Source organism: Bos mutus, chromosome 10 (genome assembly GCF_027580195.1).
Source record: "Bos mutus isolate GX-2022 chromosome 10, NWIPB_WYAK_1.1, whole genome shotgun sequence".
NCBI lineage: Eukaryota > Metazoa > Chordata > Mammalia > Artiodactyla > Bovidae > Bos > Bos mutus.
Window position 1 is genome coordinate 79,123,336 of NC_091626.1, and position 25,955 is coordinate 79,149,290.

The window sequence follows — 25,955 nt, forward strand, 5'->3', positions numbered from 1 at the left end:
AAGGGGGACAGCACTGCTGTTGGGTACCCAGTGTCTCGTTCCATCAGCCTTTAGTTGAGCTTGGCATTTTCTCTGCTCTGTGGGCGCCTCAGAATGCTTCCCCCAATCTTCTCCTTCCTGTTATGCAATGAGAGGCCAAGAGAAACACATTGTCCTCTCCTGCAGCTGCTGGATACCACTTCTGGGTAATGGAGAAAAGCTTCACCATGGTTTCTAAATTCTCTAACAACCATGTCATTTCACAAAAGGGATGCAAGAGCAAGTGAAATTGCCAAGGAATATGGGGGCGGTGCCCTGCTGGTCAGTGTTCCTCCTACCAAAGCTAAAGGAAACCAAGCTCGAGACTAAAACACAAACATTAGGTTGAGACTAGGCTTTCCTGCCAGCCTGCCCCCCTCAGCTTTGATCTCATCACTTGACATTTCTGTCAGTCGTGCTTCATTCTTGCTCTTCCATCCTATGCCCTCTGCTGCTTTGCTTGCTGATGCTGACACCCCTAATTTATTCACAGCACATGGAAAACACATGCTGGTTTCATCTCCTTGCTGACACGCTGCCTTTCCTCTTTCCTGAGCTCTGCTGTTTTTCTAGCATGTAAGCTCTTTGGAATAATAACTTCAGTTTCTCGTAGTAGATCCCACTGAAAACTAGGAATTTAGGGTCCCATTTCTTACTATAGAGCTTGTTGTATTGCCTGTGCTACTCATTAAGTTAGAGTTTTACTTATGGCCATATTTTTTAGGACCATATAAAGAGTCATTGTTTCCACTCTGTCTATAAACAGTAGGTATTGTTTGCTGCTCCTCCGCACAGCTTGTTTTTGCCAGGTGCAAGTGTTCCGCATTTCCACCTTTAGGCACCTTTGTTATTTAACACGTCAGCCATGCCAGGCAGGAAAAACTTGGCTCAATCAAGAACCAAATCAACCATCCAGCCTGTCAGTTATGCATTTTCCCAGCAGGCAGCTTTACAAGCCAGCTGCCCAGCATTTTGACTCTCATTCTTTGGCTGCCCCTTCTTCCTCATTTTAAAGAACACAAGCTTCACAGCACTGATTTTTGCCAGGCTCTTGGTGGACATTCTTCCTAACTGTGCCAGAAGCCACTGATGCTTGGCAGAATATTGGTGTCCAGGGTACCTCAGTGTTACTTTTGGTTGGGGCCATAAGGCAAGATCATAAAAACAACAATTATGTGTATTTCAAATTAGTGGGTTATTCGTTTGAAAGAAATTCTTACATTTTGATGAATTGAGCTCTTTAACAAAAGATCTAGAGTAAAAAATCAGTTACTGTCCAGGGACCTGAATTTACTTGTTTGGTTCAGTTTCTCTGTGGTGTCTTTCAAATTAAGGTTAGAGGCATCCTGCTTCAGAGTCATCTGGGATATTCTTTTAAAGTACCACCTGAAGAGTCTCAGGAATCGTAAGTGTCAGCAGTCTTGCCCTGAAGATTCTTGGGCCAACTGTGTTTCTACATTCACAATTCCAGAACAAGCTTATTTGTGCTGCCTCTTGTGAGAAATTTCTGGGCATCATCAAAAGGATAGGTGATGTTGCCAGTGTGGCTTATATTTGAATTAATAAATATTCTCCCTGTGAGAGGCTAGACTGTAAAAGATCTGTTGATCAGTGTCAATTAAACAGCCAATATCTGGGCATTTGAGGGATGAAGGAAGGAAACAGTGACTGAATGTTTTTAGTTCTTTATCTTTTTAGTATCTTTATCTATATTCGGCTGGTATTTCTGGGCAGGACTTCTCTCGAAGGATATTTGGCCTGCAATTTGGATTTCCTGCTTCTAAGTGACAGTGGCTCCTTGCTCGCATAGGAAGTGTTTCAGCGAATGTTTTACTCAAGTAAATTTTTAACTCCCTAGTAGAAGCTTTCTATTTGATTTTTTAAATATGAACACCTTTCTGTAACCTGATAATATTCTTCCTTTCTCTTGTGAGTGATCAACCTACTCCATCCCTTTCCTTCTGAATAATCTTTCTTTCTTGAAGTAAACCTCAGGCCAGCATGGCATCAGACGCTGAAGTCACTCTGCTCCGGACCATGATTTTGCCTAGTAAGTCTCCTTGCGCTGCGGTAGTGATTTTCCACAGCTGTCAGTCCTCCCACGGATGCTCACTGTTCCTTAGAATAAACAGCCACCAGGAGACTGGTGGACGCTGAGAGCATTGCCTTCCTGTGGTTGATTCCTTGGGCATCAAAAGGCACTTTCTTTACTCCATTCCTTTAAAACATAGTAACATCTTTGTCTTCTCCTCCCCAAGAGAATGTTTTCCATCTCTGAGTTTAAATTGTGTGCCTTGCTATTCACATACATGATTTTTGTTAGCAAAGTCCAGGCAAAAGTTGAACTCAAATGTTGTGAACAGTTTCTGAGTATAATATTTTCAGAAAGACCATCTATCCTTTTCCATAGCAAAATAAATTTTTTTAAAACGTATACAAGGTTTTATACATTTTAAACTTGTTTCACACTGACTCTTAACACAGGCAAAGTCTCTTCCCTCAACATGTGTAAAATCTGGATGTATACATGTTTAAAATCTACATATGTATTGTGTCCTTAGTGGAAACTTGTCTCTTCATGCCCAGAGTTGAATTGCTTTTTGGAAGAGAGCACTTACCTGGTAATAAGTCAGTGTCAGATTTCAGAACTGTGTAATGATGGAAATAAGCTTGCCTGCCAGGAGTCTCAACTTGAGAAAGTTCTTGAGCCCAGATAGTCCCACCAACTGCAGTCATAATCTTTGCATTCCCAGTGGCCATTCCAGACCCACCCTTCCTGAGATAGTCAAGAACCTAATATGAAGTCCTTAAATTATTAAAGTATAAGAATTGGGAGGGGACTTCCAGCCCAGTGGTTAAAATTCTGTGCTTCTACTGTATAGGGCTGATACCTGCTGGGGGAACTAGGATCCCCACGTGCCACATGGTGTGGCCAAAAAATAAAAATTGGGAGGGGGTAGCCTTGTAGAGTTAGAGTCCCACAACATTGGTGTAGAGATGAGAACCTTCTCTTCAGGAATATTGACACAGTATCAGAAAGAGTTGAGTTTGGAATTCCCGACTTGAATGCTATTCTCAGATGTGGTAATGGGAAAGCCTTTCAGCCTTTCTGACTTACAAACGATCTATAATTTTTTTGTTAAAGAGTTGATGTTAGAGTTAAATGAGATAAAATTTAGTACAATACCTGCTATGATTATATATATAGGTAAATAGATACATTGTAAATGTATATATGAATTCTGTTCTTATTTCTCCACTTGCCCATATTAAGTTTTACCTAATTCTTGTGTATCTCAGTTGAGCCAACTCTAAAATAGTTGTAACTGTTGGTCTTAGTTGCTCAGTCGTGTCTGACTCTTTGTGACCCCATGGAGTGTAGCCTTCCAGGCTCCTCTCTCCATGGGATTCTCCAGGCAAGAATACAGGAGTGGGTTACTGTTTCCTCCTCCAGGGGGTCTGCCTAACCCAGGGATTGAACCCAAAGCCACCAACTATTTTTGTAGAAACACAGTGACTGAGCAACAACCTTAGATTTAAATATTCACTGTTAAAAATAAATAAATAAATATTCACTGTTATAACTTTCCTCATTATATTCTATCAAATATTTTGCAGAAGTAACAAAGGTAAATGTAAAAGGCACTTAACTGCATAAATACTTAAACCTGGCTGGGACAAGATATAGGTGCTAGTCTGGTTAATGATTGGCTCTGCCTTTAAAGTATAAATACAATGCAAATAATTATGTATTATCAATGATAGAGAAGCAGTCCACAAATGAGCTCATGTCTGCTGTAGATGGATGAGATCATGTCTATGAAGTGTTTAAAACTCCTGAAATACAAGCTGTATGTCCCGTCTCTAGCCATCCTGATGTTCTCCCATGGAAAGTTGGTCTTATCCAAAGATTTCTGTACCCAGTGGGGCCAGATTGACCTGGAACATTTTCTGGAGGAGAGAATAATTTTCTGCCCTCAAGGGCTTGGGAAATCTTCTCATCCACAGTCTTTGAGTAGGACTCCATTGAGCCTCATGGAATGAACCCAGGTTGCCTGCATTGCAAGCAGATTCTTTACTGTCTGAGCCGCCAGGGAAGATTCCTTGGAGCAGGGAATGGCTACTTACTCTGGTATTCTTGCCTGGAAAATTCCATGGACAGAGGAGCCTGGCAGGCTACAGTCCATGGAGTCACAATGAGTCGGACATGACTGAACAACTAATACTTTCATTCTTTTCACACTGAGCCTCATAGGGAGATTTTATCAATCCCGTTTGAGGCACTGTGGTGAAATGGAACAAACGAGTCATGTAGAAGCCAGACCACTGGGGACAGAGTCCAGCTCTGTCCGTCACTAGCAGACATGGTGCCCACAGAGATGAGTTGGAGGTGTGGCTGAATTAGGTGAAAAAGCAAAGGGAAGTAAGGACAGAGGTCCTGCAAAGCCTATAACTTAAATATTCAGCTTCAACTAGTGGAATTTTAAACAGAAAGAAAGAATCCACACAAGAAAATGGAAAAAGAACTCTCCCATCTTGTTCATTCACTAAATACAAATTCAGGTTCTGGCTCCGTGCCAGGAACTGCTTGCTCTTGTAACCCCTCTTCAGGCTGCACTCCAGCCTGGGCTGACCTTTTCCATCACAACATCATTTCTGGGTCCAGCAAACATAAAACTCAAACTGCTCAATTTAGCATTGAATATCAACTTTTATATCGTTTCATAAAGTCTCATGTATGGTAGATCTGTCTCTTCAAATAGCTTAAAAATTCTTTAAGGTTAGAAACCATGTCTTTCTCTTTTTATTCCCCACAGCAGGTGACACAGTTGTTGTTCAGTCACTAAGTCATGTCCAACTCTTTGCGACCCCATGGACTACAGCACGCCAGGCTTCCCTGTCCTTCACTATCTCCCGGAGTTTGCTCAAACTCATGTCCATTGAGTTGGAGCTGTCATCCAACCATTTCATCCTCTGTTGCCCTCTTCTCCTCTTGCCCTCAATCTTTCCCAGCATCAGGGTCTTTTCCTGTGAGTTGGCTCTTCACATCAGGTGGCCAAAGCATTGGTGCTTCAGTATCAGTCCTTCCAATGAATATTCTGGGTTGATTTCCTTTGGGATTGACAGGTTTGATCTCCTTGCCATCCAAAGGACTCTCAAGAGTTTCTCCAGCACCACAATTTGAAAGCATCACTTCTTTGGTGCTCAGCCTTCTTTATGGTCCAACTCTCACATCCATACATGACTATTGGAAAAACCATAGCTTTGACTAAATGGATCTTTGTCAGCAAAGTGATGTCTCTTGTTTTTAATATGCTGTCTAGGTTGGTCATAGCTTTTCTTCCAAGGAGCAAGCGTCTTTGAATTTCATGGCTGCAGTCATCATCTGCAGTGGTTTTGAGATATTTTTTTATTAAGAAAATAAAGTCTGTAACTGTTTCCATTTTTTCCCCATCTATTTGTCATGAACTGATGGGACCAGGTGCCATGATCTTAGATTTTTGAATGTTGAGTTTTAAGCCAGTTACTCACTCTCCTCTTTCACCTTCATTAAGAGGCTCTTTATTCCTCTTTACTTTTTGCCATTAGCATGGTGTCATCTGCATATCTGAGGTCGTTATTTCTCCTGGCAATCTTGATTCCAACTTGTGAGTCTTCCAGCCCAGCATTTTGCCTGATGTACTCTGCATATAAGTTAAATAAGCAGCCTGATAGTATACAGCCTTAAGGTACTCCTTTCCCAATTTTGAACCAGTCTGTTATTCCATGTCTGGTTCTAACTGTTGCTTCTTGACCTGCATACAGGTTTCTCAGGAGACAGGTAAGGTGGTCTGATATTCACATCTCTGTAAGAATTTCCCACAATTTGTTGTCATCCACACAAAGTCTTTAGCTTAGTCAATGTAACCAAAGTAGTTGTTTATTTTTTAATTCCCTTGCTTTTTTCTGATCCAATGGGCTTTTTCAATTTGATCTTTGGTTCCCTCTGCCTTTTATAAATCCAGCTTGTACATCTGGTAGGTTCACATACTGTTGAAGCCTAGCTTGAAGGATTTTGAGCATTACCTTGCTAGCTTGGCACAGTACTTCATGCACATTGTTCAGTTCAGTTCAGTTGCTCAGTTGTGTCCGACTATTTGTGACCCCATGAACTACAGCATGCCAGGCCTCCCTGTCCATCACCAACTCCCAGAGTTTACCCAAACTCATGTCCATTGAATCTGTGATGCCATCCAATCATCTCATCCTCTGTCGTCCCCTTCTCCTCCAGCCCTCAATCTTCCCCAGTATCAGGGTCTTTTCAAATGAGTCAGCTCTTCGCATCAGGTGGCCAAAGGATTGGAGTTTCAGCTTTAACATCAGTCCTTCCAATGAACACCCAGGACTGATCTCCTTTAGATGGATCCTTTAGGATGGACTGGTTGGATCTCCTTGCAGTCCAAGGGACTCTCAAGAGTCTTCTCCAACACCACAGTTCAGAAGCATCAATTCTTCGGTGCTCACCTTTCTTTATAGTCCAACTTTCACATCTATACATGACTACTGGGAAAACCATAGCCTTGACTAGACAGACCTTTGTTGGCAAAGTAATGTCTCTGCCTTTTAATATGCTGTCTAGGTTGGTCATAACTTTCCTTCCAATGAGTAAGCGTCTTTTAATTTCATTGCTACGATTACCATATGCAGTGATTTTGGAGCCCAGAAAAATAAAATCAGCCACTGTTTCCACTGTTTCCCCATCTATTTCCCATGAATTGATGGGACCAGATGCCATGATCTTAGTTTTCTGAATGTTGAGCTTTACGCCAATTTTTTCACTCTCCTCTTTCACTTTCATCAAGAGGCTCTTTTGTTCCTCTTCACTTTCTGCCATAAGGGTGGTGTCATCTGCATATCTGAGGTTATTGATATTTCTCCCGGCAATCTTGATTCCAGCTTGTGCTTCCTCCAGCCCAGTGTTTCTCATGATGTACTTTAAATATAAGTTAAATAAGCAGGGTGACAGTATATAGCCTTGACGTACTCCTTGTCCTATTTGGAACCAGTCTTGTTCCATGTCCAGTTCTAACTGTTGCTGCCGACCTGAATATAGGTTTCTCAAAAGGCAGGTCAGGTGGTCTGGTATTCCCATCTCTTTCAGAATTTTCCACAGTTTATTGTGATCCACACAGTCAAAGCATATTGTTAGGTTCTCTAAATACTGGCTGACCACCTGATGGGGATGGAAAAGGAAACGGAGGATACTTGGGCTGATTTTGGCTGCTGGGCCTCCAGGAATTCTCCTTTTGTGGAGAACAGGTGTCATTCTGTCCAATTCCTTATGTTTTCCCAGATGAGCCTCCCTCTGCTGACACCCTCAGGGCTACCGCTATATCACCTTAGAGTCTTTATTCTCCCATCATCATTCTGTTGCCCAAATGGAGATCCAGGGAAAATTTGCTAAATGTAATTGCTATGTGTGTGGTTCTTCTAACCCTTGGGGTGGCTTGTTCTTCCTGAATTTTTTTTTTTTTTGCCCTCTTTTGCCATCCGATAGAAACACTGACCATCTTCCCCTCCTCTCCTACATCCAATTCGTCACCAGATCTTCTCTCTCAACTTCTGCAGATTTTTCTAATTCACTACTTTATCTTCATGTCTACCACCATTACTTTACTTCATGTCATTGTTATCTTGTAAGCAGTTTATTGCAACAACCTCCTAACTTGTTTCTCTGCCTTGGTTCTAGCCCCTTCACACTGGAACTGCAGTGACTTTTCAGAGATGCACATTTGATCCTATCACTTCCTTTGATGTCACCTATTGCCCTGAAGATGAAGTTCAAAATCCTTGGCAAGGGACTCATGACCCTCAGTCTAATGCCTGCTTCTTCCCCAACCTCACTTCTCACCTTCTTTCCTTGTTCCTCTCCCCTACTTCAGCCCCACTCAGCTCCGTGTGCTTCCTCACACACTTCCTTCTCCCTCTGTGGGCCTTTTGAATCATACTTTAAAAACTGTCCATTTGTTTTCCCCATACACCACGAGACCACACAGCCTTAAAGGGCAGGGATTATCCTTACACAAAATAAGAACTTGAAAAATTATATACATGAACATTTAAGAGAGTTATGGATGTTTGGACTTCACTGCCCTCTGTGGATAACATTTGACATTTATTTAGTACTTACTATGTGCCAGACTCTACATATAAGACTCTGTTTAAGTTCTTTAAACAAAAAAACTGAGTTTATTCTGAGGAGTAGGTACCATTAGATCTCTACTTTACAGACAAGGAAACTAAGGCACAAAGACACAAAGCTACCCACCTAATATCATTCAGCTAATAAGTGGTTGAACATAGATGGGACCTCAGGAAGTCCTGTATTACAACGTTCGCTCTTAACCAATAACCCATTAATGTGTTCACAGAGTGTATCATTGAGTCTTGGCTGTGTGAGGGCCAGATGGATCAACAGTAAATGGGAGCAGACCCATGACAATGAGAGAAGAAAAGTCCCTTGAATCTTAAGCTGGAGACTTGGGGAAGGGGCTCAGCCGGGCAGGTGTGTGCTCAGTGCAATATGTCTGCAACCACAGGCACCATCAGTCACGTGCTCTCAGATAGTCTAGGACACAGAGTCCATTTAAGAAGGTTTGAGTTGAGTTCTTGATGTTCTGTGTACTTTAAGAAACCAAAAGTAGAATCAGACACATATTTTACAAGATACCCACAATTTAGTGAAACAGATTGCACCATGTGAAGAACTATGTAAGCCACAGAAGACTGTAGTTAACAGTGTAATGGAGAGAGGACAGCCCCACTTCTGTTAACTAATTCTTCTCTTCATTTCCCTGAAGGTTTGCCTCATACCAACTAGTACCCTTGTGAGTGTACAATGTGGGGTTGCTAGGTAGAAAAATGCTATGTGAAGCCAATAATAGAAATGTTAAATTCCCACCATCTTGGACTTAGTAAGCCCCAGAAAAATACTTGGAGTACCTAGATTAAGGGAACATGGAGGGTCCATAGGCCTTTTCTTTTGTTCTTTTCTATGTATTAGGGCTAAATGAATACCTAGTTCCTGGCTTAAACAGAGCCCTGGCATCTCAAGGTTTTCTGTAGGACATTTGGAAATGGTGCTTCTCTAGGCTGAGGACTGGGCTGCGGAGAGTGATGAGGAGCTATTTCAGAACAGATGTCAACAGAGCCCTTCTCTCCATGCTGAGAATCATCAAACACATGCCCCACGCCTGCCAGGCAGTGACTGAGGCTCAGCCTCCAGAGCACAGAGACAATGAGCCGGCCTCCTGGGGGCTCTTCTGCTGCAAACAAATTAGCTCTGATGGACCAGTAGCCTCTGCTCATTCTTGGGAAATGTGGAGGTGGGATCTCTGGCCGGTGTGGAGTTTAATTAAGGATGGCAGCTGGCGGAGCAGGTCAGATGGCTCTGTGCTCTGCACTTCATGTCACGAGTTGTTAGCTGCTTTTTGTTTTTCTCCACATATTCCCGTTGCCCTCTTCCTTCCCTTGCTACTGCCCACATGTCATTCTCTGTGCTCTTGGAGTGGTGTGTGACCTTATCCCTGAGTATGGAGAGTCCAGGCAGGACCACACTCTAGAGGTGGAAAAAATAAACTTTGAGGAAATGATGTAAACCTATGGGAGACACAGTGCTCCCACAGGAGATGCTTCCTCTCCATGCTCACTGTCTCTCTGTAAATGTACCCATTGGTACCAGTAATTAAATCACAACCATCTTGGGACTTTTACCTATTTTTAAACTTTAAACTTTTTATTTTGTATTGGGGTATATATAGCCAATCCACCTTGGGACTTTTAATATCTGGGGGGAAAAGAAAAGTTTAACTGGAGCCTGCCTAGTGTCTGGTATCAGGTTGTAGGATGGTGGTGCCCGAGGAGAATTCCTATCTTTGTCCAAGTAAGCCAGACCAGGAGGGAAGAGAGCTGAGTCAGAATCACACAATCTTGTATAAGGACAGAATCTCTAGCACTTGGAGCTGTGAAAGTTTGTGTCTTAAAGAGACTGGACTACACGGGGTTCTTGTCAAAGTGAGCATGAATATCGGGGTTATTCATTGATTAGCCCAAAATGCACCCCTTAAAGTACATTACACCCCTTTAAGTACAACTACACCTGCTGATGTTCCTGAATAGAAAAAAATTCCAAATCACATGTTCTAGTGAAGTGAAGGAGAAAGGAAAAACCCTCAAACCCTGGCTTTTTTGGCCTCCTATTCTGGGGACTTGAGATCCAGATAGACCAAGAAGTGGTAGGAGGAAAAACCTCTGTAAAATCTTGTGAGATGGCATCCTCTTTGGGAAGACTGAGTCAGACAATATACGTTTATGGCATATGATCTTTATGGAAATGCTTTATCATATTATTGTCTGCCACTTATAATGATGTGATATGTGCTCTAAAAACACTCTCTGAATATGAAGCCTTGCCCTGCATCACCAGCTGTCTGCTTCCTCAAGTCCCATACAAATGAGTTAATTACCTGCAGCAGGAACAAACCTTGAAAACAAAGCAAGAAGTGTGTAAAATAAAGGCTGTTGTCTCCTGGTGGTACAATTTCTCCTTGGTTATATCATGTTCATAAAGAGAACTGGGTAGTTTCCTGTAATACCAGAATTCTAGGAAGTCTGGGTTTTTAGGATTTCTGACTGCAGAAACCCTGAATAGAAAAGCATTGAAGCGGCAAGTACTCAAAAGGTGAAGTTGCCCATGGGCCAGTAGCCTTTGGGATAGGATCGCAGATACTTGGATCAACCTATACTTGGTTGTTGTTTAGTTGCTCAGTTGTTTCTGACTCTTCATGACTCATGGCCAGTACCTCTCCAGGCTCCTCTGTCCGTGGGATGTTCCGGGCAAGATTACTGGAGGGAGTTGCCATTTCCTTCTCCAGGGGATCTTCCCGATCCAGAGATTGAACCCAATTCTCCACATGCTCTGCAGCACAAGCAGATTCTTTACTGCTGAGCCACTGGGGAAGCCCACTCTTGGCTTCTGTTCAGTTCAGTTCAGTCGCTCAGTCATGTCCGACTCTTTGCAACCCCGTGAATCGCAGCACGCCAGGCCTCCCTGTCCATTACCAACTCCTGGAGTTCACTCAGACTCACGTCCATCGAGTCAGTGATGCCATCCAGCTGTCTCATCCTCTGCCGTCCCCTTCTCCTCCTGCCTTAAATCCCTCCCAGCATCAGAGTCTTTTCCAATGAGTCAACTCTTCGCATGAGGTGCCCAAAGTACTAGAGTTTCAGCTTTAGCATCATTCCTTCCAAAGAAATCCCAGGGCTGATCTCCTTCAGAATGGACTGGTTGGATCTCCTTGCAGTCCAAGGGACTCTCAAGAGTCTTCTCCAACACCACAGTTCAAAAGCATCAATTCTTTGGCGCTCAGCCTTCTTTACAGTCCAACTCTCACATCCATACATGACCACTGGAAAAACCATAGCCTTGACTAGATGGACCTTTGTTGGCAAAATAATATCTCTGCTTTTGAATATGCTATCTAGGTTGGTCATAACTTTCCTTCCAAGGAGTAAGCGTCTTTTAATTTCATGGCTGCAGTCACCATCTGCAGTGATTTTGGAGCCCCAAAAAATAAAGTCTGACACTGTTTCCACTGTTTCCCCATCAGTTTCCCATGAAGTGATGGGACGGGATGCCATGATCTTCGTTTTCTGAATGTTGAGCTTTAAGCCAACTTTTTCACTCTCCACTTTCACTTTCATCAAGAGGCTTTTTAGTTGCTCTTCACTTTCTGCCATAAGGGTGGTGTCATCTGCATATCTGAGGTTATTGATATTTCTCCGGCAATCTTGATTCCAGCTTGTGTTTCTTCCAGCCCAGCGTTTCTGCACAGAAGTTAGATAAGCAGAGTGACAATATACAGCCTTAATGTATTCCTTTTCCTATTTGGAACCAGTCTGTTCTTCCATGTCCAGTTCTAACTGTTGCTTCCTGACCTGCATACAGGTTTCTCAAGAGGCAGGTCATGTGGTCTGGTATTCCCATCTCTTTCAGAATTTTCCACAGTTGATTGTGATCCACACAGTCAAAGGCTTTGGCATAGTCAATAAAGCAGAAATAGATGTTTTTCTGGAACTCTCTTGCTTTTTCCATGATCCAGCAGATGTTAGCAATTTGATCTCTGGTTCCTCTACCTTTTCTAAAACCAGCTTGAACATCTGGAAGTTCACGGTTCACATATTGCTGAAGCCTGGCTTGGAGAATTTTGAGCATTACTTTACTAGCATGTGAGATGAGTGCAATTGTGCGGTAGTTTGAGCATTCTTTGGCATTGCCTTTCCTTGGGATTGGAATAAAAACTCACCTTTTCCAGTCCTGTGGCCACTGCTGAGTTTTCCAAATTTGCTGGCATATTGAGTGCAGCACTTTCACAGCATCATCTTTCAGGATTTGAAATAGCTCAACTGGAATTCCATCAGCTCCACTAGCTTTGTTCGTAGTGATGCTTTCTAAGGCCCACTTGACTTCACATTCAAGGATGTCTGGCTCTAGGTCAGTGATCACACCATCGTGATTATCTGGGTCATGAAGATCTTTTTTGTACAGTTCTTCTGTGTATTCTTGCCACCTCTTCTTAATATCTTCTGCTTCTGTTAGGTCCATACCATTTCTGTCCTTTATCGAGCCCATCTTTGCATGAAATGTTCCCTTGGTATCTCTCATTTTCTTGAAGAGATCTCTACTCTTTCCCATTCTGTTGTTTTCCTCTATTTCTTGGCTTGCTGCTGCTGCTGCTGCTAAGTTGCTTCAGTCATGTCCAATTCTGTGTGACCCCAGAGACAGCAGCCCACCAGGCTCTCCTGTCCCTGGGATTCTCCAGGCAAGAATACTGGAGTGAGTTGCCATTTCCTTCTCCAATGCATGAAAGTGAAAAGTGAAAGTAAAGTTGCTCAGTTGTGTCTGACTCTTAGCAACCTCATGGACTGCAGCCTACCAGGCTCCTCTGCCCATGGAATTCTCCAGGCAAGAGTACTGGAGTGGGATGCCATTGCCTTCTCTGATTTCTTGGCTTAGGGGATGTTAAAACTTTACTAAAGGGAAAGAGTGAGCGAGTCCAACAAGAGGGACGTCATTTTTTTTTTTTTTTTTTTTTTTTTTTGAAGGCATTGAGGCTGAGGAGGAGGAAGAAGGTACAAACACTTGGAAAGTGAGGAGAACTTAAAGATTGCTGATTTCATAATATTTATTTAATAAATGAAAATGTTGTGAAGCAGAGGGCTTGTCTCTGCTTTAGCAACAGGTTTGCTTTAGCTTTTTAGTTGAAGGTTCATGAAAGCAATGTTATCTGTCTCTGAGTGTTAGACATAGTTGTGGGTGACTTCTGGCCCTCATTCCTGGTATTCTCATGGTGCCAATATTACAGGGGCGACAAAGGCTTGATGTGAAAGGTGAATGTAAGCGGTATTCCCAAGGGAAATGGTGCGTCGTGGAACCCGGTTGTAAACTCCTAAAGAGTAGTTATTTTTGTTTGCATGTCTTTGTGTCTTTCTGAATACCAAGCGCTGTGTCTTACAGAAATATAATACTTAAATATTTGCTGATTGAAAATATTCTAATTGTGGAAAAAATCTGCAGTGTTGTCAGCAGCAGGAATAGAGTTAGATGTATGGATTTGAATCCAACTCATCCAAGTGTAAGCCATCACCTTGGACAGATGACCTACCTTCTCTGTGTCTTACTTTCCTTTGCTGTAAGCTGAAATACTAATAATATCTATACATGAAATAGTTGTGTGGGTTAAAGGAAATCGCTTAAAGCAAAGCACTTAAAACAATATCTGGCCTAGAAAAGTACTCAATGAGCATTAACTGTTACTACAGTCTACAGAGAAGGCTATCTTTGTTTTTGAAAAATGTTTGAGAATATCATGGTATTACCTGAGTAATGATGTAGAATGATTGCTGTAGGGATCATCAATTCTTATAGTTCTGGACATTTCTTTGTTCAGAAGTAAATGTATGTAGCTCCTTTTACACTGTGGTATCCAGATCTTCTGAACAAGTAAATGGATTCCCTATTTTGGTCACTGTTGTTGAAAGCCAGTTTGCTCTTGTCTGCTTACAAATTATTATGGATAAGTGATTTTCTCCCTTTGCTCCCACCCAGACATCAGTGTCAATCAGCCTTCCCTGCTTCAATAAGGCTGTATGTGTAGTGTTCTCCCATGGGTGCCCCCAGCCCTCACTCAAGTTGATCCTGACATCTTGGTCACTGTTCCCTTGAGACTTTGCGATTTTCTTCTCTTCCTACTTTAGAATCCAGCTTGAAACTCATCTTAGCGTGAACAAGAAAAAATCTGCCTTTTGTACTCATCCATCCATCCATCCATCAAATGTTACTTTGATTCATAGGCTCTTTGCCCTTGAGATGTTACTGCGTGACTGATCCCCAACCGACATGAGTAGGCATCCTCATTCTGGTTTTATTTCCACAGTATGTTCCTCCAGATCTCTGCGTCTGCAACTTTGTGCTGGAACAGTCCCTCTCTGTCAGAGCCCTGCAGGAAATGCTTGCCAACACAGGTGAAAATGGCGGCGAAGGGGTGAGTACCTGAATTATGTCCTGGGAAGGGAGGGATTGGGACACACCATAGCCCAAGAGTACACACTTCATTTCATTCCTCCAGTTTTGAACTAGAAAACCTTGATTTTCCAGTTTCCTTGAATCCATCCTCATATTCCTCTTATTCAGCAGCCCTACTTCCTTTGGGTTAACCAGCTTCCACCAGAAAATAGACTAGACCAACTTAATGCTGCCTGAGCGGGGCATAGGTCATTGAACCCACAATCCACCAGGATATATGGAGAGGCTGAAAGAGCCTTGGGAAGGGGAGAGGGAGTTGTCTGTTAGGCTGATTCTTTTTTCTTGGAAAAGTCTCATCAGAGATTTATGACTATGCCAATGAAGCACAGCCAGGTTACAGCCATTTGGAGAGGATTTCCTATAGAATTCAGAGTCATTGACATGTACCCAGATCTTCATGGTTTCACTAAAGATGAGCAAATACAGAGCTGTATTAAGTTTCTATTGTCAGTAAAATTGTTTCCAAGTCTTTAACTAAGGGATAATGGCCTCCCAAAGGTCTCCCAGGCAAGACATTGACTAGAGACTTCAGAATAATTTTTGACCCTTTCCCTAATGACTCACCTAGTTATATTCATTTATCATTTCAAATATTCTAACTCTATGGACTGAATATCTCACATGCAGACACCACTCTCCTACGCCCCTTAGATACTGTGTTAGAGGACTATCCTTTATCTTCTGGGTTATTACATCAGACTCACCACTCTGATTCCTTCTGTGCTTACCTCACCTACTATTTTATTTTCCCTAAGCTGACATAATGCTCTTCACAAAATATAGACCTAATCATCACACTTTACCATTTAAAAATTGTCTTTCTGCCCATTACCATGAATGAAATCCCATATTCCTTAACTGGGCATAAAGAACTTCAGGATTTGAATCCTGCTCACCTTGCCTGTCCTGTTTCTCACCACATCTTCCCAAACACCCAGTGATCCAACCACATGGATATTTTCAGTTCCTCAAACATAACCATTCTCTTTGCCTCAGATCATATGTGTCAGTTCTTTCCTCCATTTAGAACAGCTTTCTCCTTCTCTCTCTCTCCCCTTATATGATCTTTACTTCTCTTTCAAGGAACAAGTCTAAATATTAGGTCAACGGAGAAGCCTATAAGTTGACCCTGAAATTCTAGGATGGGTACCCTTTCTTGAGCAACGGCCAGTGAAAAGTTCTTACTACTGTGTGCTATAATTACAAGTCTATAGTCTATAATTACAAGACTCTGTAGTGTGTGTAGGTAGGAATATTTATAGGACCTGGCACAGTTTATTATTTGACTTGAATGAACTCATATATAATGAAGTGTCTCATTGGTGGTAGAAGAGACAATATCTGTAGCCCCAAGGGAACCAATATTTACATTTAGGTCATCTTTCAGCTCTTAATGTGATCTTACATAAATCTTTTAATCTCTTGGGACCATAGTGTTCTTATCTATAAAATTAGGAAGTATAATTAATTTGCTAGGGTCCTTAACACCAACATTTGTGATTCTTCACTCTTTTGGCTTAGAATAATATGCTTTCATCAACCACCTGAAAATAGCTTTGCTTTGTTCCTTAGAGCATAAACACAGGTGAGATTTTGTTCTTTTCAAGTTTATCTCTCCCTGACATTGACCTCAGTACCCCCAACCTTTCGTCCTTGGGCACACACCCTCAAACATTTCCAACTCAGTGAAATAAATTAGTTTTTAATTGCTCACTTTTCCTCCAAGATAATTAACTCATGATTTATAGACATCTTTGGTGAGGAAGACCTGGCTGATTTGGAATATCACCACTTTCAGTGTCAACCAAGATCAGTTAGACCCTGCCAACATATGGCCCCAGGATAGAAATTGGGAAGATAGAAGCTATGCTCACTGGATAATTATCTCATGGGCATTCTCTTGTCTTCTTTGTTCACAAATTGCATTTCTAAGGACTTCTTTTTCTTTACCATCTAATTTGTGTAGTTCAGGGAATCCTGCAGGTGTCAAAGTCAACTAAAAAGTTCTGGTTATAATCCATGCTCTTCTTTGTTGCCAGGAACTTAAATAATAGTCTTATCCTGGTTTGTCTTTTGAAAAAGAATAACTAATTCATTTTCCATATAGAATAGAACGCCAGTCTAATAAGATTGAATGCATAGTTTTGGAATGTATGTCTAATACATACCTATAATTACCATCCATATTCTAGCAGAAGTTTACTCCATGTAGTTATATATTTCAAGGGCCATCTTTAATTTACAATATTTAAAGACCAATAGGTTAAGTCTTATTGGAGGATCCAGTCTCTTTGAAAACTCCAGTCTAAAATAAACAATCCATGACATTTTTATGGTTAAATAGTCATTGGATAACAATCACCATATCGAGTCAGACTCTCAAATTTCCCATGTACTGTATTGCCATTTTGTGCTATTTTACCAAAGAAAAGACTGAGCTAATAGTGATTTCCCATCCTGATATATTACTTCTATTGTAATTAATAACTGGAGATCTTAGAGCTAGAAAGAAGAGACTTGAAAAGAGAGCTGGGGCACAGATAGGAGAGGGTGCTGTCTTTAAATGATTTAGATTTTATTATTTGTTGGTGGCTCCACTAGTTACCCAAACAGCAGCTTCAGTTGCTAGAACCCTCTTGGAACTCTCTCACAATTCCATCTGGGCTCTCAATCTTTATTATGAGGAATAATATTTTTCATACAACCTCTTGAGTCTGAATGTTTTGCTTTTCTGAAGTGATTGCTGTATGCACTTACTATTAGTACTTAATTTGATTTGAAATGATAATATTCAGCAGGGGAGAAAAAGAAAAAAAGAAGAAAAATCAAGAAGGAAGTAAGTTAACACAACAGACCATAATGATTCTCTGGGGAGCCAAGGGATGTTTGAGTGGGTTGACACCTCCTCTGCACGCCAGTCCATTCTGTTTGGGAAGAGACATTTACTGCTTTTAAATGGATATTACTTACACTAATGATCATCACTACCACCAGACGGGATGCTTTGAAGAGTATCATTTTTCCTCCTGGGAATAAATTGGTCTTTGTGTGTCTGTTCACTGCTGCACAGCAGTTGGACTTTTTAAAAATGATATTTGTTTATTCATATGATGAGCATACAGAAGTCTTTCTGCAGGGATTGGTGGTTCTGCAGCAATTCCTTTCAGTAACAAAGAAAACAGAGGTGTCCACCTTGGTTTAACAACAGAGGGTTTATTATTGAAACATCCTTAGCTATAGCCAGTAGCAACTGAGAGTCAGCTTTATGTTGAAAAGGAAACTGAATGATGAGAAGGCCCCAGGGGGGCAGAGGATGTCAGTGCCCCTCAGAGCCCACCCTCACTAAGCTCATCCTTGGGTCACTTTACCTCTGGTTAAGTCCTATCTGATGTTATTTTGGGGAATATTACCAAGAGATGGATGCTTGGCACTGTAGCCAATTAAATAGCTGGACTTTGATGTAAAATCCCTGCATACAAATATAATATATTTTTACATTAATGGAGCCTACAGTGTATGAGGTCCCCAGCCACCTTCAGCAGGACAGGGAACTAGAAAGGATGTCACATCTCCCTCTGAGTCCTCAGTCTTCATCATCCTATAACAATGACTGAACACAAAACTAGCAACATGTGCAGTGAGAGAAGCTCCGTTTTTGGAGTCAGGTTAATATGTTTTCAGTCCAGGCTATACAGGAGCAAGTGACTTCTAGGACAAATTGCTTCCCCTTTCCGTACCTGACTTTCCACACCTTCAAAATGCAACCTCCCTCCTAAGATCAGGTGAGAATTACATAAGTGTTGACAAGTGCCTATGGGTGTGGAAATGAATATTGGTTCCTCTTTTCATCTCTGGTCTGCTTTCTCCTGTCACAGATCCTTCAGACATACTCAAATGCCTCAAAGGAAGGAGATTCCCATGCTATATGACCATACCGTATAACTACAAATGAATTTTGACATGAATGAATATAATGCTTCTAAAAATGAAAGACCTTGGTTAACACAGTTACCAGCTGCACTCCTGATAAGGGCTCAGGTTTTCTCTAAAAGTTGACTTAATCACTGTCAGACTTTTACTACTTAAAAAAGGGAGATGCAATATATGTAAAAAGAATGAATGTTACGGTTGTGTAAGATCATGCTTGACTTCAGATTCTAAAATCTCTAGAATGCAAATACACAATCAGCCTTTTAAACTTGATTGGGAGATGTGACCTGGAGAGATACTGTTTCTGTAAGAACCTCTCTCACAGATAAACTCACTGTGAAGGGGTCTTTTAATTCCCCGTATTACTTATGAGGGAAATCAACACTGAATATTCATTGGAAGGACTGAGGCTGAAGCTGAAGCTCCAATTCTTTGGCCACGTGATGCAAAGAGCTGACTCATTGGAAAAGACCCTGATGCTGGGAAAGACTGAGGGATGGAGGAGAGGGGCTAACAAGGGTGAGATGATTGGATGGCATCCTTGACTGAATGGATGCAAGTCTGAGCAAACTCCAGGAGTTAGTGAAGGACAAGGAAGCTGGTGTGCTGCAGTTCATGGGATCACAAAGAGTAGGATACGACTTAGCAACTGAACAACACTTAATTATGAGATGGTCCCTCTAACACGAAGAGGAGCTTCAGACTCCTTTCACTTGCCCCTGTCTTTGAGCAGGGAGTACTATACACAGCACAGTTGCTCAAGAAATGCACACATGTGGTGGCACGTTTGTCATGCTCAAGAATGACATGTTCATGCTTTCTGAGAAGCTAGAGGTTGCCTCCTGGCATTGTGTGACCTTCTAAACAGCCAAGGAGGCATAATCTTACATATTGCTGTATTCACGTAGATTTTATTTAAAGTATGTGTCGTGAGATACATTGTAGCCAAGTTCAAAGCATTCATCCTTCTTATAAAGTCACAGAAAATCTAGTCACAGAAAGGTGACAGCATCATTAAAAAAAGAATCTGCCAAAGATGCACCTCCCCTGATGTGGTTAGGTAATGAACAAATCAAAACAGATGCTGAGGAGGGCAATTAGAAGCCTGTTGTCTAAAGTTTGAATTTTGGCTGTGCCCAGATTTAAGACATCTTGTGGGAACTTCCAGAATGAAGAAGGCCAATCAGAGCCTTACCTCTTTATTCCTGGGGCCCTGAGATCCCCCCATCATCTGTATATTACAGAAGAGAAGGGACAACCCCCATCAACCAGAGGTCACTTCTCAGTTTTCTGAGGTTTTAGTCTTCCCTCCATAATTGTCAGAAAACAGCTGGAGTGAGAACTTACTTTGGTATGTGTGTGGGGAAGGGAACAAGACTGAGGGAGGAACTATATACACAATTCTAAATAAACTTCATCCCCATTGCCGTTGTTTAAAAGAAAGAAATCATTTGATGAGTCAAATCTAACAGGGGGTGTTAGTTGCACCTTTAAAATAGGACACATCAGATTTTCTTTGGAGAAAAAATACAAAGACACCTCTGCCTGTTTTGGGATGTCAGTCCCAGGACTTGCCCATATATGCCTTACAGAAGGGGTAGTCAGAATATGCCAGAATCACCACATTAGGTTTCCAAGTCTGGACTTCCTTTGTACTGGGTGGTGAGAAGCCACTGCGCCAAGCTCTGCAAGTGCCTCCTCGATGCTCCCACTCAGGACCTCCCCTCGCCAGTGCCAGCACCTGTCAGGTTGTTCATCCTGGGGATGTTACCCAAGCCTGCCTGCTGCCTAACTGGGAAGATCCAGATACCACAGTGTTAAATTCTTGTTTAATTTCATCCTGCTTTTTGTTTTGAAAGGAGAAAAATAACATGCTGATTTCAGATGCTTCCACTTCTTTTTTTAACCTATGGCTGGTCATCCACACCCACTATTAAAAAAAAAAAAAGTACTACTTTTGTATTAACAGAATCACCAAACCTGTTTGGTGAAATCCCTCTTATATGCAAAAGCTTGAGTTTATATATCAAAACCTCCTCTTGACAGTCTGCTCCACGTTAGAGTCTGCTCACATTTGCGAATGGCAGCCTGTTTTGGTGACAAAGCTGTGTCAGGTGGTTTAGCCCTAGAACTGCCACCTACTGGAGTTTTGCATGTTAAGTTGCTTCAGTCTTGTCCGACTCTGCGACCTATGGACTGTAACCTGCCAGGCCACTCTGTCCATGCGATTCTCCAGGCAAGAATACTGAAGTGGGTTGTCATGGCCTCCTTCAGGGATCTCCCCTACCCAGGGATCAAACCTGTGTCTCTTATGCCTCTTGCATTGGCAGGCAGATGCTTTACCACTAGCGCCACCAGGGAAGCCTTCCAGTGACAATAGCCCATCACTAATTGTGGAAACATTAACTTGTTTGTATTAGTCGTTATTCTAGAGACCCTGGCTCCCGTAATATTCGGTAGATGGATACATGGTTTTATTCTCTTTCTTTCCTGGTGTGAACAGAGAGAATTTTTCAAATTCCATCCATAACAGCAACCCTAAAGCTCTAAGTGATGACAACATGGTTTTAATTTTTTTGGAGACATGAATAGCCTATAAATCTTCTTATGGAAGAATATGAGAGGTATTTTATAGTTTTGACAGAATTTCTTTCTTCAAGAGCCAGATATCATTTTCAGAAATTATACAATAATGAAACATCTCCAAACTAAGGTTTTTAATGTATTTTTTTCACAGACCAAATTGTCATCAAACTATGCCCGTTCTCTTCTTTCTTTCCCCTTTTTACTGTTCTCTCATTATGCTATTTTATAATTTCACGCTGATATAATGGATTTAAATGTTTCTCTGATAAGCTAATACTAATGAAAATGTGTACAAGTAACTCATATTGTTGAGCTGGCCTTTCAATAACATGATATCATTAAAATTTGCCACCTGGGAGACTTTACTTCATGGTAAGAAAACTCCTCTTTGGTAAAAGAAAAAGTCTAATTGGTTGCTTGCAATATTTCTAAGAAAAAGAAATTCCAAATCTTCTGATGTAGGTACTGACCATTGTCCTTGGGTGGATTTTCTTGCATAAATATAATTACCAAAAAAAAAAAAAAGTGCTACAGACAAATTTAGGCTACAGTGTGTGGCTTGTTTGCCAGTTTCTTGATGACATCAGCATGGTACTGGAAAAGTAAAAACAAACTTTTACATCTAGTGCTGCTGCTTAGTCCTAGCTAAAATCACAAAATATTCACTAGGTAGGAATTTTATTCCCACTGGGGTTTTTGCTCTTCTAAGTATCAGCAGATTCCTCAGATGACTTGAACGCTTTCAGCAGGACTGATCCACACTCAAATATACATTGACTGTTTTGTGTTTGATTTGCTAGCTCAGTGGCCTCTTGGAATGGGTATGTTATTCACTCCTTTACTGTATGTGTCTTTGCATGGACAGCTGACTCTAGCTGCATTCGTAATGAGCTAGGCTTTTCACTTGTGAGTGTTCAAGGCCGTTTCCATCCTCTGTGCCTCTACAATTTAAAAAAGCACCACCGCACCACACACCTCAATCTGGTGGAATTAGAGGTGCCTGCACACTTAGAAATTTGTTGCTAAGAAACTTGTTAAACTGCTGCTCTGAAATTACAAGGATGGCTTGCCTGTGGACTCATTTTTTCCTTTTCCTTCAACATATTGAAGTTCAGTTCAGTCGCTCAGTCGTGTCCGACTCTTTGCGACCCCATGAATTGTAGCACGCCAGGCCCTCCCTGTCCATCACCAACTCCCGAAAATTGTTTCTAAAGTCTTTTTCCCTCTGACTATGGTCTAGACGGCCTGTGGCCATACGGTTCAAGTTTGTAAGGTGACAGAAGTGTGCAGCCTTGCCTTACTCCAAGCTTCTCGGTGCTTCAGACTCACCTAGTCTATTATGCAAGTCCAACTCTGCTCCTCTGGAAAGCTGAAATTCATAATAAAAATGGAAAAAGCTAGTTGGATACTTCCCATTTTTCATGCAGCATCCCCAAAGTGAACCAGCAGAAGAATCAAATGTTAATTTCAACATTTAAGAATAACCATTAAAGTTAACTAGCTTTTTACATTTATTCATATCCTGAGTAGAAGCATTTTAAAGTGAAGAGGCCACAGAATTAATTTTTAAAGCTCCAGACTCTATCAAATCTACTTCTTTCTGAATATAATGTTTCAGCTTTATTGGAATAGCCTTTTCTTCAGTGGATTTTTTTTTTTTTCATTCTGAAGTCAGTACCTCCTGCTTAGAGTAAATATGCCTGTGTCATCCTGGGGTTATTTTGCTAATGTTACATCAGCTTGGCTGATGTTACATAAACCCTGAAATTCCTCTTATTGTTGCTGTGGACATTCAAATGCTCTGGGAGTATAGTCATGTCATAATGACCTAAGTTATCTTAGAAAGCTTGAGCTTCTTTCCCAGGGCTAGAATAGATGTAGTTTTCAGTGATTATGTATGTTTGTGTGTGTGTGTGCTCTTAACATATTAATTGCAAAAAATTAAACATCTTCATTAAAATTTCTTAGAGGAGTGAGGAAGGATTGGCATACTTAAACTTTCTCTGGAACATACTGAGAGGTAAATAGTTGTATTCTTACATGCGATATTTTGAAGATAAATTTGCTGAACTTAAAAAAAAAAAAACTAGTTGAAGAGTCAGAGATGAATTTCAGCTACATTTTTAGGAATTTGATTTAATCCTAAATTGTGGAATAGTTGAATTAGGGGAAATCTTTCAAGAGACTTGCTTACCTTTTAAAAATGAAGCACATTTGGAAATTCAAGAAATCCTGGGAGAATCGGAACCTTTCAGGTGATTTATTAGACTTCCCTTTGATTGTGAAATTTACTTTAATAACTAGCAGGGTTTAAATTATATTTTTGTAGGGAAAATTGAATGAACTAGAAGAAAAGACCTCTTATTTATTTTCATTTCATGAAAGCTTAATGTAAGCACCTATTTGGAAATTCTAGTAAAGAAAAATTTACTTGATCTTAACTGGTGCTTTAATCCTCACTGGAGTAAAAACCATGTAGCCAGTGTCCCAATGCTATGATTACTAATATTTGGTTTTCAAATGGAAGGATCTGGAATGACTAAATGGAATCAATGGAAAGAAAGCAAGAATAAGAACAAGGTTTCGGGAGTTTGTGTGATAAAAGTATTCCCGCTCTGTAGAAGAACAGGAGGAAAGCTAAAGGAAGGATGTATCTTTTTATCTGGCATCTCTGGTAGCTGAGACTTAGGCTGGTACTGAGAGGGAGAAGGGAGTGGCTGAGCCTTGTTCCTCAGTCTGGAGATACTGCTCTGGTGGGAGGGAGTAAATGCAGGACTAGAAGGGGCTGGGCATTCTGGCCCGGGCATTGCTCCTCTCTGGGCCTTGTTCTGCCCCTTTGCAAAATGGGGCTTCTGAACTACACTATTGACTCCTGAGCATCTTTAGACTCTCTTCCAAGACAAATGTCTATCCATGAGGAAGAATTTGCAAGTCATCAGGGAAATTTGGAAATAAAGACAATGTATGAATTGTTTCCTTAATCAAAGTTTATAAATGGAAAGGTCTGCCTTTCTTATTTTCTGTGATTGTGGCATTTTTAAAAAATGTTTTACTTTTTATACCATTTTAACTGTTATACTGCATTTACAGCTACAATAGAAAACATTGGCTATATTCCCCATACTGTACCACACATCCTACACCCAGCGGTTTGTACCTCCCACCCAACTGGTGACCACTAGTTTGTTCTCTGTTTTTGTGAGTCTGCCTCTTTTTTGTTATATTCACCAGTTAGTTGTGTGCTTTAGATTCTAGGTATAAGCAATATCATACAGTATTTGTCTTTATCTGACATATTTCATTTAGCATAATGATTATGTCCTTCTTAGTATTTTATAACATAATTGTAATAAAGCTAGTGTATTTTCTTTTTGAAAATTGTAGTGATAATAGGGGACAGCTTTCTTTTTTAAAATGCAAAATGTATTGGGCCAAATATAAGATGGGCAACCACGGATGATCCGTTTTGGTCCTATTATTGAAATTGCACCAGTTCTTGAACTTGTGAACCTCTCAGGACTGTCTTCATGTACAGCTTGTGGACTTTATATTCTAAGTAATTCCAGCCAAACACCAGACATGTGTTTTGACTTCCAAAAACTGTTTTGATGAAACCCAGAGGGTCAATGCCCTTGTTGGTAGTAGGCACTCACATCTTCCTTGGTGGATTACTCTGGACCTTAGCTCCATGATGGAAGGAAGGGGGCTCTGAGTTCCTGGGCACCAGTTGCCTGTGTTTTTGGTATGGAGAGACAAGTGAAGACAGCACATTATTAAGAATCACCTGCTGCCATTAGTGATATGGAGCTAGAGGCTGGGTTCCCTGCCTGCATTTCTCTGCTGTTCATCAGCTTTTATAATGTGGAGGGCAGTGGGCAGGAGAACCAGGATGCTGCTCCTGAGAATGAGTTCAAAACTGTGTCTGGGTCAATGTGGCCAGCCCTATGCAGGCTTCTGTGAAGAAGAGCCTTTGGGAATTTGCTTGAGGAAGTGTTTCCTCTTCCTGAGCCCCCTGAGTCCTGCTCTCTGGGTGGGCCTGGGCAGTGATGAAAACTTATGGCTTGATCACTACCGAAAAATGCCTGTTTTCATGTCTCTGGTGAAATATTAGAAAGGTAAGATGAATGCATGGCTTTTTTTTCTTTAAACTATGTGTTTATCTTTAAATAGTTGTCCCTTTTCTGAAGCTTATGACTTGGTATCAGAAGTTTTCAAAATTACAGCTGGAGTACAAAAATCTCTAGATTTTATCTTATTAGTGGATACAGGTGACTGAATTATCATTCTTGAGGCACCTTTAGTCAGTCAAGCAGGTGGAGCTATCCGTGGTGCTGATTCTGTAGGTTAACGCAGCTCACCTCGTGTTCATTCAGTTCAGGACACAGCTCCAGGGGCGAGAGGACCAGGCCTTTTGCTCCAATAATTTGTAGGACTGTTTCTCCATGTTACAACCCCAGCAACTTTACCTTATACCCTACCCTTGTGGGGATATTTCCATGTCAGCTTGCTAAAGGGACTCTTGGGAAACCCTGATCCAATTTAGGATTTACACAAATTTTGGAAAAAAATAACCTCATGTATTACAGTATCTCAAATTCACCATTCTTTCTCTCAGCCTTTAACAGGGTCCAGTAACATGTTTCTATACCAATTTCATCCATTTTCAATAATGGGAAAAATGGAGGGTGTGTATTTAACAAGATGCTAGCATTTTCAAACCTCTTCCTCCCCTCAGGGTTGTAAATTTTGTGGTGAATTCAACTCCTTATTCTACTCCTGCATTGTACCCAAGCAGGCC

General features: G+C 41.2%; 1 protein-coding gene across 1 annotated transcript in view; it reads left to right on the top strand.

Moving 5' to 3' along the window:
• RYR3 (ryanodine receptor 3) overlaps positions 1-25,955 on the top strand; it is a 457,031-nt gene that overhangs the window by 98,911 nt on the left and 332,165 nt on the right. The window contains 1 exon segment of the mRNA XM_070378270.1: positions 14,493-14,600. Coding sequence (XP_070234371.1) covers positions 14,493-14,600 — 108 coding nt within the window.